We start from the raw sequence: 19,541 nt of genomic DNA on the forward strand, positions 1-19,541 counted from the left end.
TCAGCACCACATAAAAAGAAAAAAGCCAGAAGTGGCGCTGTAGCTTAAGTGGTAGAGTGTTAGCCTTGAGCAAAAGAAGCCAGAGATAGTGAGTGCTCAGGCCCTGAGTTCAAGCCCTAAGCTTGGCCAAATAAAGGGCAGTGCCACGGACAGCTAAGGCGACGCAATCTCGCGAGAGGAGTAGGCAGGACCCTCCAAGGACCTCGTCTTGACTAGAGCCCGGTGGAGTGGAAGCTGTCAGAAGAAGAGCGGCCGCTCTCGGCGACCGGTGCGTGTTTTTCCCTCGGTTCCCAGTGCCTGAGCACCGACTCTGGCGGGAGGGGTCACAGATGTCCATTTTTGTCCCGGAAGGCGACCTGAGCGACGCCCTGAGGCGTCCAGTAGCCTTGGATTCTCCTCTCGCCTCTCCTCCCGCCGCGTCCTCTGTGGGGACGCTTTCGGTGTCAACGCCGCCTGACCTCCTAAACTCCGTCCAGCTGCCGGCGCTCGAGCTCGGGCGGGCCTGCCGCGTTCTCCTGGCCTTGTCTCCCCTCGCCTCTTCTCCCCGGCACCCCGCTAGCTCTATGTAGCGCCCCTCTTCCCTCTTGATCCGCCTTTCTTCCCCGAGTGGATCTCCCTGATCGCAGATGAGAGGAAAGCGGGGCTGACAAGGACTGGACTCCACCCATCTCCCGCTTCAGAGCAGGGGTTCCTGCAAAGAACTTTGATTTGGGATGTCGGGAGCCCCATTTAAGTGCCACGCTTCCAGATCCCAGCGCCCCGCAGTTTGATGACAATGGCTCTTCTTTCTTTTTTTCCTTCTCTTTTCTTTTGTGTGTGCCAGTCTTAGTACTTGAACTCAGGACCTGTGTGCTGCCCCGAAGCTTTTTTTTCCCCCCTGCAGTCTGGCACTCTTAGCACTTGAAACATAGCTCTGCTTCTGGCTTTTCCCCAACCCCCTTCTTCTCCTGGTTAATTGGGGATAAGAGTTTTAGGGAATATTCTGCCCGGGCAGGCTTCAAACTTTGGTCTTCGGATCTTAGCCTCCTGAGTAGCTATGTTTGTAGGTGTGAGCCACCAGCGCCCAGCTTAATTCTTCCTTCTTAAAAGTTGTAACAGAGTTTGTAAGGAGAATGGTCTTGGTAAGAAACATCTTACAGTGGGAGGGACTGAATGGATTTGAGGAAGAGGGGTTTACTGTGCTTAATGGTAAGGGGTAATTTGATTTCGTTTTGCCAGATAGAAATACTTTGTGGTTTGAAAAGTGCTTTGATATTTAGGTTTGGACTGGCTGGATTTCATGGAGTTAGGTGGAAAAGAGACTTTGACAATTGGGTAATATACCGACCTCAATTTACAGGTGAGACTGAAAACCAAAGAGGGAAAGAAATCTACCCAAAGTCACAGAATAATTGATAAAGCTGGACAAGAATCAAGCCTGTTACTGCAGAGACTGGAAAACTTTCAATCGTACTTAGGAAAGATTCTAAGGTACCATTTATGCCTTTTCCCTAAACTAATTCCTTGTAGCTCCTTCAGTTGTAATTCTCTTCACGCTATCATAATTGATGGCCTTTCTCCCCAGGCTTTTTTCTTTTTTTTTTCTGCCAGTCCTAGGGCTTGAACGCAGGGCCTGGGCACTGTCCATTTTGCTCTGGGCTAGCACTCAACCACTTGAGCCACAGCACCACTCCAGCCTTTTCTGTTTATGTAGTACTGAGGAATTGAACCCAGGGCCTCACGCATGCAAGGCAAGCACTCTACCACTAAGCCAGATTCCCAGCCCCAGGCTTGTAATCTTGTTTGTTCATCTAAGATTTCACCTTGTAGTGATAAATACTATGTCTTAATTTGTGTGTGTGTGTGTGCGCGCGTGTGCTCACACATGCTCATATATATGTGTATGTATATATACGTATGTTGTACTGAGGCTTCAGTTCAAGGCCTGGGTGCTGTCCATGAGCTTTCTCACTCAAGGCTGGTGTTCTACTACTTGAGCCACACATCCACTTTAGGCTTTTTGGTAGTTAATGAAGAATAGTAAGTCTGTCGAACTTTTCCTGTCTGGGTAACCCAGGTGATCTGGATGCTGAACTATTTTCTGTGGCTACAACCCTAAAGTCAGTGCGTACCAAAAATAGTGGCTGGTAAAGGTTTTTGGTAACTTGAGACTCACAAACCAATCCATTGCTTTTTCCCTCTCCAGATCTTTGGATAGTATCTTGTTAGGGGAAAATGCCTAAAGTAAAAAGAAGCCGGAAAGCTCCCCCAGATGGCTGGGAATTGATTGAGCCAACACTGGATGAATTAGATCAGAAGATGAGAGAAGGTGAGTAGGGGTGTTTCTGTGTGGGTGAGGGCAGGGCCTCCGGGAAGGGCATAAACTCATTATAATGAAGAGACAAGTCTACTAACAGTGACCTGTCTGCATGCACGGTGCTAGAAATGCTGCCAGTAAAAGTGACATTAATGAAAAAAAAACCTTTCAAAGCTTTTTGACCAACTTGAGTACTAAAGCTTTAGGAAATTAAGGTCAGATAGCCTACCTATAATTATGTACTAGTTTAGTTTTATACATATATATATATTTGGGGGGGGGGGGCGCCAGTCCTGGGCCTTGAACTCGGCCTGAGCACTGTCCCTGGCTTCCTTTTGCTCAAGGCAAGCACTCTGCCACTTGAGCCACAGCGCCACTTCTGGCCGTTTTCTGTATATGTGGTGCTGGGGAATTGAACCCAGGGCCTCATGTATACGAGGCAAGCTCTTTTGCCACTAGGCCATATCCCCAGCCCATAGTTTTTTATATATTTTAAATCATATATTGTTACTTGGAAATGCTCTTTCGCATTCATGTTTTATGAAACTTTTTTTTTTAACAGTTTTTGCGTCTTTGACACTGTTTCCTTCCCTTCCTTCCTTAGTCTTGGCATCATTTGTACTGTTAACTTTCCAAATGGTGTGTGATCTTGCACCTTGTGAACCCACGTATGTGCTGTCTCTGGAAATTTTATCGGAAGCACAATGATCTGTTGACCTACTATAGTAACGGTGGAAGCACTTGAATTGCTAAAGTTGTGTGTGTGTGCTGGTACTGGGGATTGAACTCAGAGTCTCTCTAGCTCAGCTTGGGCTATTCCTCTACCACTTAAGTCAAACCTCAAGCCTGACATTTTTTCCTGGTTAATAAGGAGATGGAATCTGTTGGACTTTACTGTCAGGGCTAGTTTCCAACTGCTGCCCTCCAGGTCTCAGCCTCTTGAGTGGCTAGGATTACAGATTTGAGCTACACTGCCCATCTTTAAATGGTTATTACTGCTAACCTAATCATTGTGATTATGAGGTCTTATTGTAATCAGCTGTAACCACTAAGTCAGATGTCCTGTTATTCTGTCTCTTGTTTTCACAGCAGAAGGTAACTTGTGGGTACAGAAGTTACAGTAATCAAGGTTAATGAGGGCTGAAAGTTTTTTCTCCGAGCAGTTCTGTCATAATAAAGGAAACAAGAGTGTGCTGGAATAAAGAGTCCTTTAAAATTATAACTTCCAGGTGGGTACTGGTGGCTCACACCTGTAATCATAGCTACTCAGGAGGCTAAGATCTGAGGATCATGGTTCAAAACCAAGTTAGGCAGGAAATCTGTGAGATTCTTCTCTAGTTAACCACCAGAAAATGGGAAGTGATGCTGTGGCTCAGTGGTAGAGTGCTAGCCTTGAGCAAAAGCGCTTAGGGGCAGTGTTTTACAGTGCTGGGGATCCAACCCTGGGGAACTTTGCCTTGCATATGATATTCTTTGTCTGTGAAAAGAATATTTCTTGGGCCATTTTGCTCAAACAGAATAACCTCTCAGCATTTCTTTGCTTTCCTGATGTTGATAAGTACCCTGATTTCAGACCTCATTCCCATTGTCCTTTAGTAATAGGACTTCAACATAACTATCGAAAACTCTATTTTACTGTTTTGAGATACAGACCAAATACTGTAAAATTTAAAATGTTCAGTTAAGAGGTGGTTAGTATATATTCAGTTTGTTTGTGTTGTAGCATGTGTCAGTCAGTCTTCATTCTTTTTCTGGCTGGATAACATTCCATTGTATGGGAAAGCCACACTTGTTTTACCCATGCCTCCACTGATGGCCATTGTAAAGAAAGTAGCCGTGGAGGCACTGCATGGTACCAGATACTTGCTTTATGCTGGGAAAGCAAAGAACTCTGGGGACAGTGCTGCCTAGAGAGGGGGAAGGTTTGAGCCTGGAACCCAATTTTTCGTGTGGGAATCCACATTTGCTGAAAGAAGGAGGGGGTCAAGGATAGAGTCATGACTTGTGGCCCGAGAAAGCAGTTTGGGGATGGACAAATGGGGTTCCCTTATAGTGTAGCAGTATGAAATGTGTGGGATTCCAGTGTGTGCAGATGACCACAGCTGGGTTGCTGTTCCTTGGGCCCCAAGTAGGGTGTCTGCCATAGCAGACACATAGATGTGCTGAGATCACGTTACCTTTATTTCTGCCTCTGTCAGAGATCTGTTTGTTGATCTGAATTATAAATCCTAGGTAATAAAATGGCTTTTAAACGTTGAGAGAAATGGAGGTGTGTTTTTCTTGACCTCTCATCTTTCTCTGTGCCCTGAAAACTGACTGGAGATGGTAGATCAGTTTGTTATTGGAGCTAAAACAGATTTGCCTTGCAGCAGTGCGTTGCACCTGACCCTGTGCTCGCTGAGAGAATTGTCTAAAAACCTTCACACCCTCATCTCACCTCTCATGCCTAAAGAGTTTTGCTGGAGGTGAAATTAGAAGCACCTTAAACATAATTATGGTGCACATTTCTGGGCCCACGGTTATCTCTGGCTTTATTTTTTCCAGTCCTGGGGCTTGAACTCAGGGCCTGAGCACTGTCCCTGGCTTCTTTTTGCTCAAGACTAGCACTCTGCCACTTGAGCCACAGTGCCACTTCAGGCTTTATCTGTATATGTGGTGCTGAGAAATTGAACCCAGGGCTTCGTGCATGCTGGGCAAGCACTCTACCACTAGGCCATATTCCCAGCCTGGCTTTATTTTTGTGTCAGTTTTAGGGCTTGAACTCAGCCTAGGCACCTGTCCCTGAATGTTTTGTTTTTGTTTTCTTTTGCTCAAGTCTAGTACTCTACCAGTTGAGCCACAAAGTCACTTCCAGCTTCTTTTTTAATAGTTTAGAGGCGATAAGAGTCTCATTGACTTTGCTGCCCAGGCTGGCTTCAAACCACGATAGGCATTAGCCACTGGTGCCAGGCTTCGGCTTTAACTTTTAAGAAAGGAACCTACTGAGTAGCCTGTTCTCACATATGATTCTCCATGATGGGATTACAGGGCTATACCATCAGAGCTCACTGCCTAGGATGTTCTTGAGAAGTTATGCTCTAGAGCTAGGTTCAGAGAAATAAGAGACCTGGGCATCAATAGAGGTTATGGTTACATGATTTTTATTTACTTTTTTTGTGCTGATATTGGGGCTTGACCTCAGGGTCTTATTCTCTCATTTGGCTTTTTCTTCTTAAGGCTTGAACCACACCTCCACTTTTTTTTTTTATTATTAATTGGAATTAAGTCCAAGCTGGCTTCAAACCCTCTGATCTCAGCCTTCTGAGTAGCTAGGATTATAGGCATGGATCACTAGCACTTACTTGACTGCATGCTTTTAAAAACCTGTATTTCCTAATTTATCTAATTAAAGAGGAATTTAATTTAAACTGTCCAGTTAAAAGGTGCTTAGTATATAGACACTCAGTTTGTTTGTGTTGGAGCATGTGTCAATCAGTCCTCATTCCCTTTGTAGCTGAATAACATTCCATTATATGAGAAAGCCACACTTGGTTTACCCTTGCCTCCACTGATGGCCATTGGAGTTCCCTCTACCGTTGCTTTCTGTGAACGTGCATGTACTAGTCTGTGGGCACATTTTCCGTTCTCTTTGGTATATACCTAGAAGTGAAATTTCTGGTTCATAGGTAACTCTACATTTAGCTTCTTGAGGAATTACCATACTGTTCCCTGGGATTATGCCTCTAGTCCTAGCACTTCGGAGGCCAAGGGATCCAGGCTTTGAGGCCATCCTGGTGCTTTTGTTTTTGCACTGCTGGGGGTGAAACCCCCAGCAGGGCTTTACCTATGATAGACCAGTGCTGTACCACTGAGGTACATCCTCAGCCTGAGACTCCCATCTTAAAAACCCTTCCTCCTGTGCAGACTTGTGTCTACCCTGCTAAACACGCTACAGTAATTTATACTTTTCGCAGCTGAGACAGAGCCTCATGAAGGGAAGAGGAAAGTGGAATCTCTCTGGCCCATCTTCAGAATCCACCACCAGAAAACCCGCTATATCTTTGACCTCTTTTACAAGCGGAAAGCCATCAGCAGAGGTAAGTGGCTAAACATTCTCGGCCTATTGCACTTGAACAGCTTCCAGAATGAAGTAGTTTCTTGTCCTTGTTACTCCAGCAAACACTAAGACTTATCTTACCATTAAAAATGGAGAATGTGCCTTAGTGGTAGAGTGCTTGCCTAGCATGCATGATTGATTCCTCAGTACCATATATACAAAAAAGGCAGAAGTGGTGCTGTGGCTCAAGCCTGTAATTTTCCCAGGAGGCTGAGATCTGAAGATTTCAGTTCAAGGCCAGCCCAGGGAGAAAAAAAGTCTTGATGGTTTTTTGTTTTGCCAGCCCTAGGACTTGAACTCAGGGCCTGGGCACTGTCCTTGAGTTCTTTTTGCTCAAGGCTAGCACTCTACCACTTGAGCCACAATACCACCTCTGGCTTTTTCTGTATATTTGGTACTGAGGAATTGAACACAAGGCGTTACGCATACTAGGCAAATGCTCTACCACTAGGCTACACTCCTGGCCCGGCTTTTTTTTTTTTTTAATTGTTCAAAGTTAGCACTCTACCACTTCCAACTTTTGTTTCTTTCCAGTCTTGGGGCTTGAACTCAGGGCCTGAGCACTGTCCCTGGCTTCTTTTTGCTCAATACTAGCACTCTTCCACTTGAGCCATAGCACCACTTCCAGCTCTTTCTATATATGTGGTGCTGAGGAATTGAACCCAGGGCTTCATGTATATAAGGCAAGCACTTTACCACTAGGCCATATTCCTGGCCTCACTTCCAGCCTTTTCTGTTTATGTGGTGCTGAGGAATTGAACCCAGGGCTTCCTGCATGCTAGGCAAGCAGTCTACCCCTAAGCCACATTCCCAGCCCCTTACTTGAGTTTTTACTTGAGAATTATCACTTGAAAACCACAGTGGGGCCGTGGCTCAAAGTGGTAGAGCACTAAGCTTAGGGAAAGCACCCAAGTCCTGAGTTCAAGCCCAAGACCACCCCCCAAAATTGGGGCTGGACTTTTCTTTTTAATTGAGGGTGTAGGTGGGTTTGTCATGCCGAGGCTTGATGCCCTCTGTGCCCCTCTCATTGGCAGAACTCTATGAATACTGCATTAAAGAAGGCTATGCGGACAAGAACCTGATTGCAAAGTGGAAAAAGCAGGGCTATGAGAATTTGTGCTGCCTGCGCTGCATTCAGACACGGGACACCAATTTTGGGACAAACTGCATTTGCCGGGTTCCCAAAAGCAAGCTGGAAGTGGTAATAATGCCTGATGGTCCAGTTCAATGTTATTTCCTGCTGAGTGCTGAATAGGGCTTGTCTGGGATACAGTTTGTTACGGGGGCCCTCTCTTTGGGGGTCTGTGCCAGGTGGGGTATCTAGGCCAGTGTTAAACCCTCTTCCTAACACTAGAGAAGTGTGTCTGCTCAGGAGTTCCTATCCTCTGAGTAACACTTGAATGTCACCATTACTACATTCCTCTGCTAGAACTAATGTTCCAGCTCAGCCAGGCACCTGGGAGTGGTGCTGACAGGCAGTAGCTGCGCTCAGGGCTCCAGCCCTTCTGAAATGCAGCTGAAAGACAGAGGAGTGACTGGCATGTGGCCCACGATGGCTGTTGGCCCAGGTGGAGGTCAGGTCAGTGTGGCCTTTTTGCCACTAGTTTCGCTCAGGTGCCCCCTCCACAAAGCTTGTGTGCAGCCAGCGTTCATCTTGGAGCCCAGCTGCACTCAGGCTGCCGTTGGACAGCCCTGCATCCCTAGGCCACATGCATGCACAGGCATGCTTGGAACATGGAGTGGGGGGCCATAGGGCAGAAGCCCCTCCCCTTTTGAGAGCCTCTGGACTGCACAGGGGTTTGCAATTGGGTTTAACTGGGTCACACCAGAGGAGGTGCTTACTCTTAACTCTCAAGAGTCAGGAAAAGTAGAACCCATCCCCCTGCTCCGGGGCCTCCAGGGCACTGTGCCCCAGGACCCTGAGCGCCTGCTCTGTCCAGTGTCCCCACCAGCACGGGCCCAAGGTTCCTCCAAGTGGTACTTATCCACACAGATTTATTTTTATCCAGCAATGAATTTGTATAAATGAAATGCACATAGGAAGTGAAAGTTTCTGGGCAATGTCCTGTATGGAATGTCCCACCGGTTCCTGTGGGTGCAGGGGTGGGGCGCAGCTTCACAGTGTCCTCTGTTGCAGGGCCGCATCATCGAGTGCACACACTGTGGCTGCCGCGGCTGCTCCGGCTGAGATCCCTGGCCCGGACCCCCTTCTCCATCCTGGACCTTGGACCTCACAGGTTCCTGCCCCCTGTGCCACTCCTTCCTAGAAACGGCTCTTGTCAGAGCAGTGCCTCGGGCCCCATTTGTGGGTGGCCTCTACAGGTGAAAGCCCTGGCATTCACCAGCTGTGATTTGTAAAAATAAAACCTTTCCATCTCTTAGACCTGGGTTGGTTCTTTGTGGAGGCTGATAGACGTGTGTCCTGCCCCCCCTTGCTAGGTGCTAGGCGACCTTGAGTAAGTGTGCTTCCTCAGTGAGGATGACAACCAGGCAGGCCTGGCTGACCTGAGCAGGGTTGGCTAGACCTGCTCCTTCCCTGCTGTCATGTGGACACTGTAGGCCCCAGACGTGTCCTCACACCAGCACAGTGCCTCACTTGACTTTGGTGGAGGGGACTCCTGGGGCTCCACTGGACAGTGAGAGTGCCTCTCATCACCTCTGTCCACACCAGTGTCCTAGCTTGTGTCTTGGTCCCTCTGGGGATTGGTTCGGAACTCCTGCCAGGGGTGGGGGGCCTCTTCTGCTGGCATCACTTTCAACCAATGCTTATAGTAAGCTCTGAAGCCATTGATCTTCTCCAAGTAGGTGTTCTTTTCTTTGTACTGTAACAGGAAAGATGGCATCAGGGTCATTGTGTGCTCCAACACCAACCCCAAACCCCTTCAGCTGGCTTGGTCTCTCTCCCTGCAGCCTCCTAGCAGGCTACAGGGAGGCAGCTATTGTCAGCCTGATTCCCAACAAGATGGCCACCCCACTGGGCAGGCCAGATCCCTAGCCCAGCAGTGTCATCTCCCTAATGGAGGTCCTCGTAGCCCCACAAGCCTGGGTTTCATCCACTGCCTCCACCCCTCAGGCACAGTCTCCAGGGGAAGGGGAGAGGCTTCTCCAAGAAGCTGCTGGACAACTCAACTCCAAAAGCCAACAGCCGGGGTGACCCTGGCCAAGGAGGCAATGCTCAGCCTGGGGCACATACTTGGTCAAAGGTGGGGGGGTACTGGGCTGCGAACTCCAGCTGGCGGATGACCACTTCATTCACGGGGACACTGCTGTGCCGCATGTCCTTCAGAATCTCAATGAGGTAGGTGTAGTCCAGCTTCTTGATGGCTGCATTGATGAGGGTGCTGTAGATGTGCGTGTTGGGCGTCACTTGGGATTTCTGAAATGACAGCACAGCATGGTACAATGGCAGGGGGCAGTGGCAGAGGGCAGTCACCATCAGGCCTGCTCTAGGACCAATCAACAGGGGCCCGGCCCCAAGGCAACATTGGCTGGCCTCTTCCTCCAAAAGGACTGTTGTGGAGGTCAACAGGAGCTTCCAGGGCCTCCATTCTGGCTATTTCCTGGGGACCAGGAGGTGGTGGTCACCCTGGGGGAGGAGCTGCCATCAGCTGACAATGAGGGGCACAGGTGGTCCCCAGAAAGCACCCCTGCTGGGGTCCACTTAGCAAAGATCCAATGGGGGCGGGGCAGGATAGCTGCCCTTTTATTGTGTTCCCCCCAAGGGTGCTGGGGCCCAGAAGCATTCCCACCCTCTCCATATCCTCCCCACCCCCCACCATCTTCAGCATGGGAACAGCCTCTGTGCCAAGTCCCACAGTGGCTCCCCTTGGTCCCCAAGGGGGCAGATGCCACTCTACACTGGAAGTGGAGCCCACATATCCTGCCAAAGAGGGTCTGCCACCCCATGTCCCTGGCAACTTACCCCAAGCACTTCCAGAGTGCCCCCAGCACCGCTGGCCTGTCTGCACCCCCTCACCTTTATGTCTGCGAGCAGCTGCAGACCATCCTTGCGCTGGCGGCACCCGATGGCCAGGTTGCAGAATGTCCGCAGATCAGGGACAATTCCTCGCTTTGCCAGGACTGGCAGCAGAGCCTGTGAGGACAGATCTGCCATCTCTGTCCTTTGACCCGCTGCCCGGGGGAAGCCTGGGGGGAAGCCCTGGGTGGGCTGCGGGAGACCCCACGGGCCCAGGTCTGCTCAGAGGCCTCCCAGCACCAGCACCCTCTGCTGCCAGTATCAGGCAGAGCCTGGGCTCCAGAGCCCCACGTTTCACAATGGGGTCCAGTGAGGAAGGGGAGAAGGGGTGCATCAGCCTGCTCTGCTCCAGCTAAGCCCTTACCTTAGCCCCCTCCAGATCTCCACACTTGCTCTTCTTCCTCATCAGTGTGTTGAAGAATGTCACATCGGCCTCCACACAGTGTGTGTCCATTGCGGTCAGCAGCGAGGCCTCCGCAGGGCTCCCGGGCTCCACCACCTCTGCCAGCAGTGTGAAGGTTTTGATGTCTGGCTGGAGCCCATGCTCTGCCATCTTGCCCAGGAAGCCTTCTAGGCCTCCCATTAAGGCCAGCCTGTCAGCAGGGGTGGCCACGGTCCCAAAGGAGAGCACGGTTGGGGAGACAGTCCTGAGACTCAGGAGGTTGACCTCTAGCTCCAAGGGAGGAGGCCTCAGGGCCAGTGGGGCAAGGACTGCTGGGTGGTCAGCCTGTGCCTCCATATCCATCTCAGGCTGGGCTCTGCTAGGTATCCTGGCATCCCAAGGCTCTAGAGACCCCTCTAGTGCCTGAGAAGCTTCCAGAAACAGCTGCTTTTCCAGGGCCTCAACGTGGAGTCGGGCTGCCATACCATCATCTAATTTGGATGGGCCCTTCCTTCCTCTCCGCCGCCGGCCTCCTGGTGGCTGAAGCAGAGCCGTGTCTTCCTGGGGCCTCAGAAGCAGCCTGGAGGCCACCTCGGGGTCCCCCAGGCCGCAGTCTCGAGCTGCCCCCAAGAGTAAGTTGTAGCCATACCGGTTTGGCTTGAGCCCCAGACTCAGCATCTGCCTCCACACCTGTGAGGAAAAGACAGCTACCAGCTCAGCGTGCCTCTGCTCCCAGGCCTCCTGCAGTAGGGGAGTGAGCAAGCACATGGGACCAAAAAACCTCATAGAACAGTGCAAGGCTGGGCTCCATCCAATACCGGAAAAGAAAAAAAACAAAGAGCATAGCAGGGCAGGCCTGTAGTCCCAGCTTTTGGGAGGCTGATATGTGAGGCTCATTTGAGACTCGGAGCTCAAGGTTCACCTGGATAACCTAGCATATTTTTTTAAGGGACAAGATGAATCTGGCAAGTGTCTACCCATCATCAGACTTCAGCAGCTCTTTCTCCTTCTTCAAGTTCACCCCCAAACTCTTCTCCCAGTGCTGTCCCTCTACCCTCTCCAGATCCCTTCTACATGGGATCTCTGCCCATCATTTCCCTCACTTTTCCTATGGTAGGGTTGGCCAAAGAGACTAGGCTCTACAAGAGTCTAGGCTGACCTTTCGGGTAGTGATCCAGCAGTACCTCCCATATGCCTGCTGCATGCCTGGCCCCAGGCCCCAAGCCTCAGGCTCAGATGCTGAGACTTGAGTTCATCCTGTCATGCTAGATGCAGGACAGGACAGAGCCAGTGGGAGCTAGCAGAGTGAACAGTCAGGCTGCAGCCTATACCCAGCACACATGGGCGTGACTCCCACACAGTGCTGGGGACACATCTGGGCTGCTCTGACACTAGCCAGGACTATGCTATGGTTTCTATGATGCCAGCTGGCTTACTGTTTCATCTGCGGGCTCAGACAGGCCTACAACAAACCTGGGGCCAGGTTGGCACTTCACAGCTCATCGGATAAGTGGCACATGCCTGAGGCAGCAGCAGGCCAGGCCCCAACTGCCTGCTGGGGCAGGGTCTAGAGGATGGTAAGGATCTGGGCAGCCACACAGCCAAGGAGAGGGAGGGAGAGAGAGGGGGGGAGAGAGAGGGGGAGAGAGGGGGAAAGAGAGAGGGGGAGGGGGGAGACAGAGGGGGAGAGGAAGACAGAGAGAGAGAGAGTGTGTGTGTGTGTGTGTGTGTGTGTGTGTGTGTGTGTGTTTTAAGGACACACGCTACCCCACAGTGGTGACAGGGAGTCAGCTCTAGTGTTGCATCAACTTTAGTCTCAGCCTAGGAGCTCAGAGGCTGTGGGGTCTCAGGGAAATTTCTGATCTCTGCCAGCCTTCATTTCCTGACCTGCAGAATGGGACTCACATGGCCTGGCAGAGCCCTTTCAGTGTGCAGCACAAACAGGCCCTTGGACAATAGGGCACTTTAACCAGAACAAGGGATACATGTTGGCTGATCTGAGGAGGATGGAGGCTGGCTGGGCAGCCATGGCTTTCAGGGACTATGCAGAGGGACACGAGCCTGTGGTCCCGAGCCATGGCTCTGCTCAGTGGCCAGGGGGCTTGGCTTGCTAGGAGGATAGAACAGAAGTTGAGGTGGGGTGGCTGCTGGTCTGTGTCACATGCACTAGGACACGGGATGACACTGAAAGGCCACAGAAGCAGCCACAGCACCCATGTCAACACCAACCCTGCAATGAAGAGGACTGCATGTGTGTGTGCATGTGGGTATGTGGGGTGGGATTCAGGCTGGATGTGTCAACTTCTGCACTCTGTGATGGCACTGCATCAGGTCAGCACTGAGTTTAAGGGGCAGAGGCTCTGCCTCTCCACACGCCTTAACTTCCTGCTGCCTACAAAACGGGGTGCTCCAGGTGCCCCTCGATGGTTGCTGGGAGGGCCGAGGTTGACAACGCACACAGGACTCCTGCTTTGCACCCTGGTGTAGGCACACAGAAGGCACAGGGCAGAGGGACTGACCTGCAGGGCGTGTCGGAAGCCTGTCCTCTTGTCCTGGATGCAGCCCATGAGCAGGAAACTGAAGGTCTCCTCGGTGACCACGTGGCCCTTGTGGACAATTTCCTAGGTGGGGAGAAAGGCAGGCTGCAAACCCGCAGCAGGACCCAGACTATACACCTTACTCCCAGCTGGCCCGCACAGTACCTCTGCAGAGATCACCCAGGTGGGGGGGGGGCTGCTCCCACCCAACCCCACAAGGGCACCCTAAGTCTCTCAGGGGAGGAGCAAGAGAGGGGGTGGCTCCTCACCTTGAATACATCGAGGCACAGTCTGAGGTCCGCACACCTGGCAGCTACCTTCAGCAGGGCATGGTAGGTTTTAAGGTTGAGCTGGAAGTTTCTGGCCTGCAGCTGCTGTCGGAGCTTCAGGGCACTCTGCAGGGCTGAGTCCTTCCATGGGGACTCCGCACAGACATTGAACAAGGCCGTGTAAGTGGCATCCGAAGGCTCCAGCTGCCTCTTCTTCATCTGTGCAGATGGAGAAATACAGGGGCATTGAAAGACCATGGTGTTCCTTGGTCATTTGGAAGTGCAATTTCTACACACACACCTTTGTTTCCAGCTCCCCAACCGTCATGCCAAGACCAGAATACACCGAATGGTAAGAGCATAGGCTGGCAGGAGCTGCTGCCACGGACTGGCTTCAGGCTGCAAGGAGATGAGCTCTCCCCTGTGAGCGTCCAGGCCTTCGGGGCCACACTCCTTCCGGACTCACAAAAGAAATGGCTCCCTGGCTCTGAGGGCGGCCTTTTCCCAAAGAGCTAGCTTGGGGAGCAGGGTGCACTGGGATGGAGAAGAACGGGAACACACAGGACAGGAACAGAGAAGGTACTCAGGAAATGCATACCATAGCCCAGGCAGGTTACATGTTGAAGAATGTTCCCTTTTTTCCTTCTTCAGTGCGGTGCCAATACTGGGACCTGAACTCGAGGACTAAGCTTTTCTTTATTTTTATTTATGCCAGTCCTGGGGCTTGAACTCAGGGCCTGAGCACTGTCCCTGGCTTATTTTTGTTCAAGGCTAGCACTCTCCCCCACAGCACCATTTCTGGCATTTTCTATATATGTGGTGCTGAGGAATCGAACCCACGGCTTCATGTATGGAAGGCAAGCACTCTACCACTAGGCCATATTCCCAGACCCCAGGGCCAAGCTTTTGTATTCAAGGATAGCACTATACCACTTGAGCCACAGTCCCACTTCTGGTTGTTTGGGGGAAAAAAAGGCTCATAGACTTTCCTGTCCAGGCTAGATTTGAACTGTGATCCTCAGGTTTCAGCATCCTGAGTAGCTAGGATTACAGGCATGAGCCATCTGTGCTCAGCTAAAGGATGTTCCTTCACATTGCTTGATTTAATCCTCTGAGATCACCTCTATTTTACAGTGGTGAATCTGACTTCAGGAAGTCTAAGTTATTGGCCCAAACTACCACACTGCCAAGCAACACCCTAAAGTTTTACACCCAACGCATGTACCTTAAAGGCTGAGCCCTGGGCTGGGGATATAGCCTAGCGGCAAGAGTGCCTGGCTCGGATACACGAGGCCCTAGGTTCGATTCCCCAGCACCACATATACGGAAAACGGCCAGAAGCGGCGCTGTGGCTCAAGTGGCGGAGTGCTAGCCTTGAGCGGGAAGAAGCCAGGGACAGTGCTCAGGCCCTGAGTCCAAGGCCCAGGACTGGCAAAAAAAAAAAAAAAAAAAAAAAAAGGCTGAGCCCTGCGCCACCCCCCCGCCACTCCACCCCCCACTCACATCATTGTAGAGCCTGAAGGCCTTCTTCAAGTAGCCAACACGTCCACAGCCACCAATCAGCACTGTGTAGTTGTACTCTAGCGGCTGCAGTCTCTCCTCCTTCAGCATCTGCCTCTCAAACAGGTCCAGAGCCTTGGCAAGCTGAGGGGAGAGTAGAGATGGACAAGGCAGCGGTTCAAGATGGCCTCCAAGACCCTCAGCAGAGGGAGAAGGGTTGAGAAGGAAGAGCCAGTACAAAGGTCCTCCTGAGGCCAGGGACGTGGTAGGGACTGAACCAGCATCCAAGGTGCCCAGATGGCCACAAAGCATGGGGTATGGGGAGGAGGATGGAGAGAAATGGGGATGGGGTAGCAGATCTCCCAGATCCTTATTAAGTCCCTGTGAGTACCCTGGCTTCCCTGTTTCGTTTCCTTTTGGGGGGGGGAAGAGGCAGTCATGGGGCTTGAATTCAGGACCTGGGCGTTGTTTCTGGCTTTTCCATTCAAGGCTAGTGCTTGAATTTTTTGTACTTAATTGGAGGTAAGAGTCTCATTGACTTTCCTGACCCAGGTAGGTTTGAACCTCGATCCTTATATCTCAGCCTCCTGAGGAGTTAAAATGACAGGCATGAGCCATTGAAACCTGGCCTTCTTTGTTTCTCTCTTAACTTCTCACAATGGCAAATTCCAAATGAACAGAATAGCAGGGAAAGGCATGAATGTACGATGTGGCTCAATGACTAGCTGATCCTATTCACTCTGAGTTGGCACCCTCCCCTCAAATGCCACTTTTAAATGTTGTTTTTGGTGCCTGTTCTGGGACTTGGACTCAGGGCTTTTTTTTGCTCAAGGCTAGTGCTCTACCACTTTTATTTTTTGGGGTGTGTATGTGTGTGTGTGTGTGTGTGTGTGTGTGTATAATTAATTGGAGATAAGAATCTCACAGACTTTCCTTCCCTGACTACTACTAAGAGATTTCAAATATAAACACAATGTCATTACCAATCATTAAGAAAATGAAACTTTTTGTTTTCTTTTTTTGTGCTGGGGGTGCAGGGCCTTATGTGAGCTGGGCAACCGCTGTTTACTGAGCCACATGCCCTAGCCAGAAAATAAATGCCACAGGATACTTTGGTAGTTTGAGGGAGGAGATTAACAGGATCTGCTTTCTGTGCTGCAAGCAGAGAGCAAAGGAGACAACATTGACGAAAGCCCAGTGACAAATGTCCTTAATACCCGAGGAGAGCCAGACACAGTGGTAGATGCCTGTAATTCCAGCTAGGCAGGAGACTGTAGACAGAAAGGTCATAGTCCAGGTCAGTCTAGGCAAAAACTCTAAGATCCTACTTGAAAAATAACCAAAGCAAAAGGGTTTGGGATGTGGCTCAGGAGTTCAGCACCTGTCTAACAAATAGAAGCCCTGAATTCAAACCTCACAGTACTACCACCAAAGACAAAAACAAAAACAACCCACCAAAGCTGAGGATCGAAAGGAAAGGCTATGCCTGGGCATTCAAGGGCAGGGTTGTGGGAGGCAGGGCTGGAGAAGTCTGGAGGTTGTGTGGATCAGAGCATGGCCAAGGGAAATTTGACCCAACAAATGGAATCCCAGAATTGTCATTTAGTGGCTGAGAGCTGCAAATCATGGTTCAAAGCTAGCCCAGGCCTAGTGGTAACAGTGCTCGCCTCGTATACATGAGGTCCTGAGTTCAATTCCCCAGCACCACATATACAGAAAATGGCCAGAAGTGGCGCTGTGGCTCAAGTGGCAGAGTGCTAACCTTGAGCAAAAAGAAGCCAGGGACAGTGCTCTGGCCCTGAGTCCAAAGCCCAGGACTGGCAAAAACAAACAAACAAACAAAAAAAAAAACTGAAAGAAATATGGTCCCAATTAAAAAAAAAAAAAAAAGGTATCCCAGGCAGATAAATCTGAGAGATTCTTATCTCTAATTAACCAGCAAAAAGCCACAAGCTGCATACACACTTCCAGCTTCCACAAGAGGCCAGGGCAGGAGACCTGAACAACAGAAACTGAGTTACAGTCATTCTATGAAGCTGCTGGGTCATCATGGTGGGTGAAGAGAGTATATGGCAATTCCCATATGCAATCCCAGCTACTAAAGATGCAGATATTGGGGAGACTGCAAGTTTATGTTCAGCCTGAGGGAAAAAAGTGAGATTCCCCTCCATCTCAATTAATAAGCCAGGCATACCGGTTCACACCTGTAATCCTAGGTATATAAGAGGCCATAGTAAGAGAATTATAGTTTTGGCTGGCGCAAGCCAAAAGCGCAAGTCTCTGCCTGAAAAATAACTAAAGCAAAAACGGTTTGGGGGTGTGGCAGAGCAAGTAGAAACTGAGTTCAAATACCAATACCACTTAAAAAAAAAAGACAGGGAAAGAAAGGGCCCAGACACCAAATGCTGCTGAGCACCCCAACATTTAGCAATGGGGACCATCGAGACACTGCACACCAAACACTGAGCCCAGGAAACTGGAAGGAATGCCTGGGTCCCTCACCTTCCCTTCCTTGATCAGGCGTTTGCACTGGAGGAAGTACCAATACGGGGTGTTCCTCCGGCCCTGCCATGCTTTGTGCTCTGTCTCCCCTTCCTCATCTTCCTCCACTCTCTGTTCTCTGAGCCGCAAGTTATACAACTCAGCTGTGGACTTTTGGAATATTCTCCGGGAGGAGTATTTGTTAGAGAGAGTTCCAAAGCTTCCTTCATCCTCTTCTTCCTGAGGGGTTGGGGGTGTGGGCTGGCTGGGGACACCATGTTGGCTGCTCATGTTCCTCTGGCTCCCCTGTCCCAGGGCCACCCAGAACAGGGAGCTGCTGAAGGCTGCTGACACTGGCCGTGCTGGCTGCAGGATCCTCCACCATGCCAACTCCTCCTTGCCTCCTGCCCACCAGACTCCACCACGAGGGCCGAGGTACTGGAGGATGGGCAGTGCCACAGGACGAGAGCCAGGGAAGAGCCGGGCAAGTCTCATAAGATCCATTTCTGGCTTCCTGTCCCATGTGGGCCTGGAATATTTCAAACAAATTAAGGAAGTCAAGTCAGATTCACAGTCACAAAGGCAGAGACTTGGTAGTGGTTAAGGCCTGCCAATAAATCAGTCCATGCCTCCAGCCTAGCTTTTGGAAGATCTTTTTTTTTTTTTTTGGCCAGTCCTGGGCCTTGGACTCAGGGCCTGAGCACTTGTCCCTGGCTTTTTCTTGCTCAAGGCTAACACTCTGCCACTTGAGCAACTGCGCCCCTTCTGGCCATTTTCTGTATATGTGGTGCTGGGGAATTGAACCCAGGGCCTCATGTATACAAGGCAAGCACTCTTGCCACTAGGCCATATCCCCAGCCACTGGAAGATCATTTTTGGAGATGGAGTCTCTAGGACTTTTCTGCCTAGACTAGCCTCAAACCTTGACACCTCCTGCCCATCTCAGCCTCTTGACTACCTAAGATTACAAGCATGAGCTACTGGAGACTGTCAGCATGAAAATATCTTTAAGGTTTGAATGCATTAGAAGGGCTCTGGAGGTGTTGCTTGGTTGCTAGAGTGCTAGTCAATGAGTGAAAGCTTCAGGTACTGAGTTTAAGTCTCAGTCTTGGACTAAAAAAAGAAAGGTCTCCACACTGTAAAAGTCTCAGAGGTAATGACAGTTGAAGGCATCAATGACTGAGAACAGTGAATGAAGCAGTACTGTAGCACTACAGCAATGTACATATGTACTGTACGGTATACATGGTGTACTAGTCTATTAAGTTTTCAACGCAATAGATAACACAAGCCTAAGGCAATTTGTGTAATTCCTGCAGAAAACGTCTCCCGACTAATCATCTACACTCATTGGCAATTACTAGGTACTACTAACATATTCTCTGCCAGTCTGAGAAGAAAATGCTAAGATTTACACAGGAAAAAAAATTAAAGCGGAAGTTGTCTTCCTTCGAAGTCTATTCATTGTCCTGGGTTCAAACCCATCCTTCACAATCCGGACGTGACAACGCACGACGTAAACCCCGCACTCGGGAGGCTAAGGCAGGAGAATGGCCAGCTGGAGGCCCGTGGGGTTCGTGGCGAGGCACCCTCCCACCGCACCCCGTCGGCCAATCCCCGCCGAAGACCCCGCCTGCACAGCGCGGCCTGCCAGCCGCCGCGACCCCTTCGCCCGGGCCCTCGGGGCCCGAGTTTCCTCAAGCCCCTCGCTGCCACGCGGTCAGTTTTTCCCGGGTCTCAGAACTCCTTGCGCGGATGGAACAGGAACTCACCCGAACGGCCGGGAGCCTGGAACGCCGCGCAGGTCCCCGCGCGGTCCCCGCCGCGTCCCGGGGCAGTCGCCGGGCTGTGTGGGCTGGCGCCGCAGTGACGCTCAGGCAGGCGCAGTACGCGTCGCTAGCGCTCTCGCGCTGGGCCGGATGTGAGGCGCACCGACAAGCCGGTCGCTCGGCTGGCGGCTAGCTGTGTCTGGCAACGCGGCTGGAGTCGGCCGCTCGATTGGCT

The 19,541-nt window shown here is 50.7% G+C and overlaps 2 protein-coding genes and 1 long non-coding RNA gene across 3 annotated transcripts; 1 reads left to right on the forward strand and 2 right to left on the reverse strand.

The window, feature by feature from the left end:
• The first annotated feature begins 138 nt into the window (after positions 1-138).
• Positions 139-8,773, forward strand: Bud31 (BUD31 homolog). Its single transcript, XM_048368112.1, has 6 exons — positions 139-268; positions 1,340-1,470; positions 2,186-2,308; positions 6,250-6,372; positions 7,427-7,593; positions 8,530-8,773. The coding sequence occupies exons 3-6, from the start codon at positions 2,215-2,217 to the stop codon at positions 8,578-8,580; spliced, it is 435 nt and encodes a 144-aa protein (XP_048224069.1). The 5' UTR covers positions 139-268; positions 1,340-1,470; positions 2,186-2,214; the 3' UTR covers positions 8,581-8,773.
• Positions 285-1,470, reverse strand: LOC125367511. Its single transcript, XR_007214102.1, has 3 exons — positions 1,338-1,470; positions 936-938; positions 285-368 (listed from the first exon to the last, which is right to left on the reverse strand). It is a non-coding gene; the product is annotated as an uncharacterized LOC125367511 (long non-coding RNA).
• Positions 8,766-19,381, reverse strand: Ptcd1 (pentatricopeptide repeat domain 1). The gene is made up of 9 exons (XM_048367693.1): positions 19,310-19,381; positions 17,559-18,066; positions 15,060-15,200; positions 13,557-13,775; positions 13,270-13,371; positions 10,733-11,440; positions 10,369-10,485; positions 9,586-9,768; positions 8,766-9,214 (listed from the first exon to the last, which is right to left on the reverse strand). Exons 2-9 carry the CDS (start codon positions 18,039-18,041, stop codon positions 9,068-9,070), a joined length of 2,100 nt encoding a protein of 699 aa, XP_048223650.1. The 5' UTR covers positions 18,042-18,066; positions 19,310-19,381; the 3' UTR covers positions 8,766-9,067.
• Between the last annotated feature and the right edge of the window lie 160 nt (positions 19,382-19,541).

This window comes from Perognathus longimembris, chromosome 1, assembly GCF_023159225.1.
Source record: "Perognathus longimembris pacificus isolate PPM17 chromosome 1, ASM2315922v1, whole genome shotgun sequence".
NCBI lineage: Eukaryota > Metazoa > Chordata > Mammalia > Rodentia > Heteromyidae > Perognathus > Perognathus longimembris.

What these genes read in the sequence shown, in the direction of transcription:
- Bud31 (XM_048368112.1), top strand. Translation starts at nt 2,215, where the DNA reads ATGCCTAAAGTAAAAAGAAGCCGGAAAGCTCCCCCAGATGGCTGGGAA. An exon ending in AGATCAGAAGATGAGAGAAG is followed by an intron (nt 2,309 to 6,249) that starts GTGAGTAGGGGT and finishes TACTTTTCGCAG; the next exon opens with CTGAGACAGAGCCTCATGAA. An exon ending in CCAAAAGCAAGCTGGAAGTG is followed by an intron (nt 7,594 to 8,529) that starts GTAATAATGCCT and finishes CCTCTGTTGCAG; the next exon opens with GGCCGCATCATCGAGTGCAC.
- Ptcd1 (XM_048367693.1), bottom strand. Translation starts at nt 18,041, where the DNA reads ATGGATCTTATGAGACTTGCCCGGCTCTTCCCTGGCTCTCGTCCTGTG. An exon ending in GCTTCCGACACGCCCTGCAG is followed by an intron (nt 11,441 to 13,269) that starts GTCAGTCCCTCT and finishes TTTTCCTCACAG; the next exon opens with GTGTGGAGGCAGATGCTGAG. An exon ending in AGCTGCTCGCAGACATAAAG is followed by an intron (nt 9,769 to 10,368) that starts GTGAGGGGGTGC and finishes CTGTCATTTCAG; the next exon opens with AAATCCCAAGTGACGCCCAA.